We start from the raw sequence: 11742 nt of genomic DNA on the forward strand, positions 1-11742 counted from the left end.
ATAAAAGATATATTTGAGGTTTGTTTAAACTAAACCTTCTTATCTCACCCTTTCACACACAATTATTTCTCCCGCATTTCACCCCAGCTTCCTCAGATCGGACTCTCATTGGTCAGCTCATTATATTCCTGTCTTATGATTGGACGACAACCTTATCTTTAAGTGCGCTTCTGTAAGTCCCGCGATGAAATAGTTTTCCAGGCTGTTTAAAGTATAATTCATGCGAATCCAGAATTTGCTTAACCTAAAATGAGTTGCAAATTGGCAAAGCAATATCCAGGTCTAAATGAGCGGAAAAAAGGAAATTTAAAAAGATTTTCTCTATGCATACGAATCAAGCTTCATTTGTATGACATATTAAAAGTTAGTGTTTTGGCGCTTCGCGCTCATCTTCCATCTCAATTGTGAACATGTTCTCTTTGTGTACATTGTGAAGCAAAACAAAAAAAGTTCGCGGATTACATAGAAAAAATTTCATGGAATTTCAAAATTTTCTAAAATTTGATTAAAATAGAATTTTGATCATTCATAAACCTTCTCTGGGGCCACTTGAGGTCCCGCACAAAATTTGGCGCGATCGGTTTAGCCGTTTTGACATTTATTGGACTGCAAACAAACATACATACGGACAAGCCAAGTATAAAGATAAATATATACCATTGACACACAGGGCGCTTCACGCCCCTAGGTGGTAATTTATAGTAACTAATTAATTAATTAAAAATTTCTTCTTTAAACTTTTTAAAATAACAATTTACAATGAAAGATTTTCCACATTTCTGAAAAATCAAAAGAATCGAGGCTTGCCACAAATTTTCCAATTCCTATTCTTTGCAACCTGGTTTTAAACTTAGAGTATGCGATCCAACTGAATTCATAATTTGAAATATCTAATATCGAAGACATGTACTGGGTTACAAAGATATTGGAATTATAAATACGAGTTAGTGGCAAAGACTTAAATTTTTTGTCTTGGACAATTTTAAAATTTTGAAAAAGACAAACCGATAGAAGAGACAAACAGACAACTGTATATTAAATCTATCTATCTATCTATCTATCTATATATCTATCTATCTATCTATCTATCTATCTATCTATCTATCTATCTATCTATCTATCTATCTATCTATCTATCTATCTATCTATCTATCTATCTATCTATCTATCTATCTATCTATCTATCTATCTATCTATCTATCTATCTATCTATCTATCTATCTATCTATCTATCTATCTATCTATCTATCTATCTATCTATCTATCTATCTATCTATCTATCTATCTATCTATCTATCTATCTATCTATCTATCTATCTATCTATCTATCTATCTATCTATCTATCTATCTATCTATCTATCTATCTATCTATCTATCTATCTATCTATCTATCTATCTATCTATCTATCTATCTATCNATTCCCCTACCCCTCCACAAATATTCCCCATCTCTGTACCTCAGACTCTCCTAATCCTTCACCCTTACGATTTACAATCTTCCACTGAGCATGAAAAATTATTAAATTATTTATTGAACAATATTATTTACTGGGTAAAAAAAAAACGAAAAAAAAATTTTTAATTTATTTTTGCCTTTAACACCGCCCGGCCACCCACAAAAAAATCAGCCCAATCCGTCCAGCCGTTTGGCCTGCTATACACAACATATATACGAATGACTTGTTTTATTATGTAGATTCGTACAATGAAATATATTATATTTTCAATACGGCGGAGATGATAATTAGAAATTTTCTGTGGGACCTAACATGGCCGGTATAATGCCTTAACCCTTAAGATAGAACCCATTTTCACTCGTTATAACAGGATTTTTTCCATTTGCTATTTTTCAGTTTTTTTGACTGATTTAGAATTAGTGATCACAAATCAAAAATGTCGAAAAATGTTTCTTTTGGCAAATATACAATTCAAACCCACCCGGCGGTTGCCCGTTGAATTAAAAAAACACTTTAAAAAATACTGAATTTTGAAAAAAAATCGATATTTTTTAGCTGTTGTTAATGGAGTATATGTAGGTTTCTTTAAAAATCTGCCAATTTGTTTCAACTGTTTGGCCAGCTATAGCTATTAGCTATGGCTTAAATATATATATTATAGATTTATAAAGATACTAGTCTTAGAGGGCGCTTCGCGCNGGATACAGGATACAGAACAAGGGATAAAGGATACAAGATACAGAACACAGGATAAAGGATACAGGTTACAGGATACAGGATACAGAACAAGGGATAAAGGATACAAGATACAGAACACAGGATAAAGGATACAGGTTACAGGATACAGGATACAGAACAAGGGATAAAGGATACAAGATACAGAACACAGGATAAAGGATACAGGTTACAGGATACAGGATACAGAACAAGGGATAAAGGATACAAGATACAGAACACAGGATAAAGGATACAGGATACAGAACAAAGGATAAAAGATACAAGGTACTGGACACAGGATAAAGGATACAGAATAAGGATGCAGGACAAAACAAAAGCATACATAAGCAGGAAACAGGATTAAGGATAATGGACAAAGCCAAAAAATACATATCCAGGACACGCACTATATGAAACAGACTTAAGGATACAAAGTACTGGAAAAAGGATGCAAGAGATGAGTATGAAAAGATAAGGATAAAGGATAAGGACGAAAGGGTAAGAATAAAAGGATAATGATAAAATGAGGATCGAGTATGAAATTACAAGGATGAAAGGATAAGGATGAGAGGATAAAGATGAAGGGACAAGAATGAAAGGATAAGGTCGAGAGGATAAAGATGAAAGGACAAGAATGAAAGGATGAGGATGAGATGATGAAGATGAAATGATGAGAATGAGAGGATAAGGATGAAAGGATAAGGATGAAAGGATAAGAATAAAAGTATATGGATGAATGGATAAGGGTGAACGAATAAGGATGGAAGATTAAGGATGATAGAATGAGTATGAAAGGATGAAAATGGATAATGAGGATGAAGGATTATAGATGAAAAGATAAGGATGCTCGGATGAATATATATATTAAAGGATGAGAACGAATATATGAAAGGATGAGGATGAGTATTTCGATCCCAAATTTAAAAAAATCTTCGACCTAAATATAGAGACAGGGTTTAAGGTTTACGCTCTCACAGTAAACAGTATATATTACGGAGTTTATCTATCAACTCAGGTTTATTTCTTAGTTCATGTTAGAATTGGGCCATTAACAGCGTAATTACAAGTTATGCGCTGGTATAATATATATAACGTAGTTAACAATCACATTATGGGTATGACGGAGCTATATATATATATATCTACGTATATGGAATTGGTTAATCGCAATCCATGATTTGCTTAATTACTATATTAACAAAGTATTCTGAAAATTGCAATAGGTCTCAATATTTGCTACATATATGAGGATGTCCTAATTATCTGATATAATTAGAATATTAGTAAACGTCTGAAGAGTTTCATGGGAACTAAGTAATTATGTTTACACAGGATACGCTTACATATAATACATTGAAGTGGACGTTTAAAATACAGGGTAAATTAGAGAATATAATTTGTCGAAACCCCTTTCATTGCATAATTAGATTCCCCCTCCCTTTTATTACACAACACAAAACCCCCTTTTATTGCATAATTATATTCCCCCTTTTATTACTGACGTTTATTGGATACAAACAGACAGACAAACAAACAAACAAACAGACAGACAAGCCAAATTTATATATAGATGAGCAAAGAGCCTGATTACATTTTTTTTCACCTTATGTTCCTCTTAAAATGAAATATCTCCCCCCACCTCTCCCGTATGACCCCCCCCCTCCTACTTCTAAATTAACACTCTCTACTTCTATGATTAATGACAGGATTCCTATTTAGCTTTCGCTTAGCATTTTAACCTGTACACTCCGATGCATCATATATTAGATAGTAGCCCAAGAATCTAAAGAGAGGGGGATTGATATTGTGAAATAATAATTTTTTGAAATCGTCCAAAATCTGAAGAAAAAACTGATCAATTCAGTTTGAACATTTTTTACTCAATTTTGTATAAAATATAGTTAAATTCATCAGAAGTACGTCGACAATAGAACTTGAGGGGAGTGCGAGCTGCATTCTCAGTTCATCTATCATACATTGGCGGTCACTCCCTTTAATCCTGTCAAAATAAATATATTCCATGGCTGAGTTCTATTCTTTTAAAGAAGATATTCCATCATTGTCTTGTTAGTTGTATTGTATGTTAGAAACTAATGAGGTCATATGAAAACTGATAGATGAGACAATTGGATATAATACTGGATACAGGATACAGGATACAGAAAGAATAAAGGACACAGAATACTGGATACATAATAAAGGATACAGAATAAAGGATACAGAATAAATGATACAGAATAAAGGATACAGAATAAGGATACAGGTTAAAGCCAAAGAATATACTGGATACAGAACACAGGATAAAGGATACAGGTTATAGGATACAGGATACAGAATAAGGGATAAAAGATACAAGAAACAGAACACAAGATAAAGGATACAGGTTACAGGATACAGGATACAGAACAAGGGATAAAGGATACAAGATACAGAACACAGGATAAAGGATACAGGTTACAGGATACAGGATACAGAACAAGGGATAAAGGATACAAGATACAGAACACAGGATAAAGGATACAGGTTACAGGATACAGGATACAGAACAAGGGATAAAGGATACAAGATACAGAACACAGGATAAAGGATACAGGTTACAGGATACAGGATACAGAACAAGGGATAAAGGATACAAGATACAGAACACAGGATAAAGGATACAGGTTACAGGATACAGGATACAGAACAAGGGATAAAGGATACAAGATACAGAACACAGGATAAAGGATACAGGTTACAGGATACAGGATACAGAACAAGGGATAAAGGATACAAGATACAGAACACAGGATAAAGGATACAGGTTACAGGATACAGGATACAGAANAACACATAAACTACGAACTTTTTTTTAATATCAAGTTTGCAACACCCTGTTTACCATAAATAAATTCGGGAGTTGAGGAACAAATTCGAAATAATGTGTGTAAATGAATTAGTAAAGTCCATGTATGTATATTGTATAGTGCATACTACAGTGAGATTCATCAAACTCTGTAAGATGAAGACGACTGTTAGACTAAAGTTTGGATATTTAAAAAATCCAATAAACATGAAACACAGCAATTGTGCAATGTATGCAGACCCATTTTACTCTCAATTTTTTTGTTCAAAAACTGGTAAAACTATAATTTGCTGAACTTCAACATCAAATTCGCATATTGTCGCTGATATATCGTCTTCGTATTCCAAAATGTTTTGGGTCTCAATTTAAAGGAATTAATTCTGCTCTTTAGAATTCTAAAAATGCATTTTAACTTTTAACAAAATCACTATTCTCGACTCGAGTACATCATAGCTTTAGTTGTAAACTTGTAATTCGAAGCTCGACGAAAAAAACAATATTCCTTTTTTATAAATCTTTAAAAGTTTTTTTTTCCATCTTGATGACCCACAAATTAGAATATAGATGATTCTTTAATAAAAGTTTTATTATTTTGTTTTCACATTTTAATATCCCCAGAAATTGGCCTCAAAGGCAAACAGACGATAAACAGAAATATTAAAGATTTGAAAACAACATTCATCTCTTTTTAACAATGTATTTATAATTTATTTTTTATAATTTTTGTAAAATAAAAAAGATTTATCTCTAAAAATACCATATTCTACAGGGTTATCCGGAGAAAATAAGACTCCAGAGTTGATTTCACGAAATTAAAGGAATTGTTGTCTTTGCCTAAAACTCTTCTTTCCCAATCCCTTTATCTTAGAAATCCAAGGACGTAGACTTTAGATTTTCAAACTATGCATTTTGTTAGATCAAAGAATCTAAGTTTGAAATACTAAATATTGACACCATCAGGTTACAAAGATATAGGGATTACAAAATTTGCTTGTGACAAAAAATCAGTTCTTTTACTCGCTTGCTTGCATATAATTGGTTCCATGCATCTGTTCACCTGTTTCTTTTTTTCCAATTAATTTAGTTTACCCTTAAAGATTACATTTAAGACTGAGAATCAAACTCAAGTTTCAAATCGTCATATTTATTGAATTTATTTATCAAATATGCCTAAATATGAGCAAATATATAAATAAGTGTGGAAATTAAAAATAATTCTTTCTTTGCCATCATTCATTATGAAAAAAAACAAATATTAAATTTCTTATTTTTTATATTTTACTGATTTATTTATTTATAATATTTTACAATCTTATTTCATCAGAGCTGGGAACTTTAGAATATTGGATATCAGGATTAAAGCTTGATCCACTCTTTATCTTAATCTCCAGATTACATATTGCTTGTTCACCTCATGAATTTATTTCCAGATTAACTAACAGATCAGGATTAAGGATATCACATTCTAAAGTTTTCAGCTCTGATCTGGGAACTCTTGTGTTGGATACTGTTAATACCGATACCTTGATCTCTAACTTCACTTTGGGCACTTGCAGTTTGAGGATCTACAAAAAAAGTTATTTCTCCCTTGATCAAAGCTCCCTTCAACTCCTCACTGGGTACGATTTTCATGCGGGATCGATTAAAGATTAAGTTAATCTGCAGATTAGCAAAGAATCGAGATCAAGCATTGACATCTCGATATTCACAAAACAAGAGTTCCCAGCTAGCTCTGATCAATTAGACTTAATTAGTCGGAGTTTGAATGATCAATCGGAGACAGCTTAGGTGTCTGCAGGTGGGGGTATAGGTAGGGGGGACAGGTGGGCGGGGATCTGGGCGGGGAGGAGGCCTGAGGTAGGCAGGGGGGCAGGGGGCGGTCCATGAAGGAGAAGGGGGGCGTGGACATAGTAGAAGGAGGGTATATCTGTGGAACTCCTGTAGGAGGAAGAGGTATACCGGATCCGTTAGGTCCAAATAACCTAAACATAAATATTATCATATTATTGATCAAATTCCAGCTTTACTCTGATCAAATGTAGAAAAACTAGCCGGAACAATTCTGAGCATTTATGAATTTATAAAGATTTAAACTTTCATAAAATCTCTTTTTTAAATCTTTGTTTTGCGAGTCTTAGATTTATGGTTTCTCTCAATTACTTTTTTGATATTGGAAAGTTAGATGACTGTGCACCGAACAGAGGACTTGAGTTTTTACCACAAACTCAAATTTCTAATCCTTTTATCTTTGCAACATGATGGTGTAAACTTTTAAAAAGTTTAAAGATATATGGATTAAAAAACTTTGAAATTCACCAATTCAGATTTTCAATTTTTTCCTTCTTGTATTTGTATGCATTTTAATTATAAAAGAAAACGGGACTTGGCTCTAACTAATTTATGTGTTTTCAGATTGTCTGAATTAGCAAAATGTGTCCGAATTTAATAAATTTAAGCCGCGGCTTAAATCTGCCAAATACCGGTTTCAATTGAGCGCCGGCTTAAATCTTGTAACAATAAATACGATTTTAAGTGGAACCAACCATATTTGAGCCGTGGCTTAAATTTAAGCCACGGCTCAAATTCTTTAAGTTTGGCTTCCGCTTAAGTAAAATATTTTTCATAGAAAGTTTACAAATAAGGCATAGATTTGTATTTTGAGATATTTTCATTTCACGCCCAATTTAGACGTGGTGAATCAATACAATATTAGGAACTAAAAGAACTAATCACTTCCCCCAAATTTGTATTTTCTAAAATAAATATCTTTGAAATAGGCCAGACAGGTTTGTATCTATAATATTCCAAACTTTGACTATTTACCTAATAGAATTAATATTTTTTAAAAATCAAAAGGTTTTTACATTACACAGATGCAGTTATAGGATTTATAGGAGTAATCAGTTCCTTATGCAAAATCTAAGGAATTGAATCTTTGCCACAAGCCTGATTTTCTAATTCCTATATCTTTGCAACCCATTGTCGTAGACTTTAGATATTTCAAACTATGAAATAATCTAGATTTAAAATGTCAAAGATTCAGAGATTAGAATATCTGAGTTAGTGGTAAAAACTCCTGTAAATAATAAAACTGACCATAATCTGTCTCCAAGAACCATAGGTCTGGGGGCTAGAGAACCCAGGCTAGAATAGTACTGCTGGGCCAACAGTTCAAGATCATTTGTGTATTTACGTTTCCATTTAGTTCGCCGGTTCTGGAACCAGATCTTTATCTGAAAATTATTTAAGTTAAATTATAGTTCAATGGAATGAGTCTTTGACACAAACTAAGAATTCTCATATCTTTGGAATCTGATAGTGTAAACCTTGGATAATTCAAACTTATACTATTTGATCTAACAGAATTCATATTTTGAAATATCTAAGACATCTGGTTACAAAATACAAGAATTAAAAACAAGAGTTCGTGACAGAGACTCAATTACTTTTGTCTCATCAATATTTTTTATTTTTTTTTATTTAATTATTATTTATAAAAACATTAATTTATTACTTAATACACATTAGTAAAATTCAGTAAAAATCCGGAAAATTCAATGGTAATCTTAGTACAATTCAAGACAACAGTACGGTACAATCAGTAAATTTGCACAACAATTTAATATTTAATTGAATATTACAATTTTAAACCAAACCAAAATTAGTTATACAATATAGTACAATTAAGTATTAAGTACGTTGACAATCAATTATTGATTTTATTTCAATAAATCATTATTTATATGATTAGTAAACTAACAATTTTGTTTTTCACTTTGAAATTTTAAATCTTCAGAATTTTCATAGGTTTTTTTTTACCTGAGTTTCTTGCATATTTTTTTTACCTGAGTTTCTGTAAGTTTAAGATGCTTTGAGAGTTGAAGACGTTTAGATACAGACAGATATTTGTTCTTCTCAAACTCACATTCAAGAGCTTTAATCTGCGAGGCTGTGAAGGCTGTTCGAGGTCGCTTCTTCCGGTCATCCTCGGCTCCATCTTCATCACCTGCAGATTATTATATTATTATCATTTTTAATTTTTGCTGCATATAAACGCGATTAAGTCTCTATAACAGAGAACCTTTCATCATCCCCTGCAGATCGAGGGAGGGAGTCCAGAGTTCCTCAAATAGTAATCACCGCCACCCATATCTGTTTTGCGGCAAGGGGCGCTCCTCAATTGGTAATTTCCACCACCTCAATTAGTAATCACCGTAAAATTTTGTTTTCTGTGATTTGAATTTAATGCACGTTTAACACAATTTTCGACATCTATCGGGGTTTTACGGCATCTGTATTGACTTTAACTAAATTTTCAAATTATTTTCAGATTTGTTTGGTCAACAAAAACTGAGAATCAAGGCACAGTTCATTTTAGCCGAATCTTAGATCCAATTCGCCACTTTAATGACTGCATTTCATGATTGGCGTCAAGATACAAAAAAGGTCGGGCTCATCCCACCCAAAGTAATATCCATCTCTATTTAAAAGATATTTTCATAAAACCTTTACAGTGTTTAGATTTTTGTATTCGCCTACTCGAGTTGTATTCGCCTACTCGAGTTCAACATCTACAACAAAACTAATTATATGCATAGAAAGAACATAAAATTTTGAAAAATTAGTCTAAAACAACATTCAGAGGAAAATCCCGCAAACATTCTTAAAGCGAAACTTGAAACTAAAAAACGTAATATATTTCTAGCACTTAGTGTGGCATATTTATTGATTTTTCGAAACTAAGGAGAAATGAAGAAAGCTTTAACAATATTGTACACCATAGGGCCATTAAAAGAGGTCAATATGGTCTTATTTCTAAGAAATAAACGATTTAATTTTATGCTTTTTTGGGCTGATTACTATTTGAGGTGGTGGAGATTACCAATTGAGGAGCGCGCTTGCCGCAAAACAGAATTGGGTGGCGGTGATTACTATTGGAGGAACTCTGGACTCCCTCCCTCGCAGATCAATATGTTATTAGTTTACAATCTAACGTGTCGGATTTAGAACTTTAATGTTCAATCTTAACCTTAGCAAAATAATGCATTAACCGAAGTTTTTAGATCAAAATGGTTAAAGTTTAACTATTTATTCATTTTTCTCTTGCTGCATAAATGCGTAAGTCTCTATTACAGAGAATCGCAATTAAAGTAATCAATTTTAAAATTAAGAAAGAGGAATATCTCGATCCATCATTTTTGCCCAGGCAATGGTTGAAACGGAATCGTTGTGAATCGATGATATCAAACTCTATAGATAAAGGGTTACTTGAAATTACGTGTCGGTGAAAAAAAGAAAACTAATTTTTGTAATTATTAAATCTATAACATTATCATTATTATTCTACACTGCAATCATTAATTATTATTATCATTATAATTTTCTATAATATTTTCAAAGCTATTTTATTATTAACTGTAATCAAATAGAACAAGATAGGCTAATTGTTTTATTTAATGCTTTATTTTTCTAAAAATCAAACGATTTCGTCTCTTAGATTATTTTCTTCTTTCCATCATTCTTCTTTCCTTTTTAACTGTTTCGTTCTTCTTTGGATCTTTTTAATTTTTTAAAACCTGTTTCTTACTAAAACACTATTTTTTTTTATTTGTTCTAGTTTAAAAATCTCCTTATTTTAAACAATAAAACATAATTATTAAACATTATACTTTTAAAACATTGTTTATTTCCTTCCTGAACAGAACTATCCAGTTCTTTCCTAAAAACAATGAAGGATGTAAAGAGAGAATTTATATATTTTCTAGACAGATATTCGACAATAATTTCCCTACTATTGGGCTAAACTTATCAATTGAGAGTGGCTTGAAATTCAGTCAACAGTGCCTTTAACGATCTCAGATGTCTTTTAACTTTTAACAGACCTGAATCTTCATTATATTCAATAGTATCATCTCCATTATCCTGGAGGGTGTCCTCTGAACCTGACATCTTCTCCGGGAGCAAGCCTAGGTAGGGAGGTGTAGGACGGAAACCCTGGAATCTGTCTCCGAGATTGGTACTGAGCTGAGGTTTGAGTAAGCTATCTATGGAAAAGGCTCCGTGTGAAAATATAGGTTTAGATCTAGAGCTAGGTTCAGGCCTGCACACATCCTTATCTTCCATTCTTAAACCTTGTTCTTAATCAACTTCTGAAAGAATACTGAATAGTTCTGAAGGGAGTATTTGTTGCGGTAGTAATTGCGCTGGTCAGCTCAAACTACTCAACCAATAGCAGCGTGAGACAGAAATAAAGCAACCAATAGGATTCAAGGAGGCTTATATGTGACGGCAAGGGGACCAATAAGAACAGAGCTAACGTCACGTTGACCAATCAGAGGGAGATATAAACGTCGAATTAGCCAATGGGAAGGAAGGAAGGGAATATTCTGAAATATGAAGAGGAGAATGACATGTGCACAGACATATATTTTACCGAGTAATTGGCTTCTATAATTGGTNGTGAAGGAGAAATTTGCTTTGGACAGTTCTGGAGTAATAATTATATATTTACATAAATCCATCTTTAGTTTATTGATTAAGAATATTTAATTCACTTATCTGTGAGGACATTTTTTATGCACTATAAGATTTTTGATTTTCTTACTTTCTTTCTTTCTTTATTTCTTTCATTCTTTATTTCATTCATCTATTCTTTCCCTCTTTCTTACTTTCTATCTTTCTTTCTTTCTTTTTTTCTTTCTTTCTTTATATCTTTCTCTCTT

The 11742-nt window shown here is 32.4% G+C and overlaps 1 protein-coding gene across 1 annotated transcript; it reads right to left on the bottom strand.

Annotated features, from left to right (window-relative positions):
* Positions 1-6348: 6348 nt before the first annotated feature.
* LOC111702591 (barH-like 1 homeobox protein) lies at positions 6349-11430 on the bottom strand. The gene is made up of 4 exons (XM_023474332.1): positions 10903-11430; positions 8866-9026; positions 8117-8253; positions 6349-7002 (listed from the first exon to the last, which is right to left on the bottom strand). Exons 1-4 carry the CDS (start codon positions 11141-11143, stop codon positions 6771-6773), a joined length of 771 nt encoding a protein of 256 aa, XP_023330100.1. The 5' UTR covers positions 11144-11430; the 3' UTR covers positions 6349-6770.
* Between the last annotated feature and the right edge of the window lie 312 nt (positions 11431-11742).

This window comes from Eurytemora carolleeae, unplaced genomic scaffold (assembly GCF_000591075.1).
Source record: "Eurytemora carolleeae unplaced genomic scaffold, Eaff_2.0 scaffold257, whole genome shotgun sequence".
Classification (NCBI taxonomy): domain Eukaryota; kingdom Metazoa; phylum Arthropoda; class Copepoda; order Calanoida; family Temoridae; genus Eurytemora; species Eurytemora carolleeae.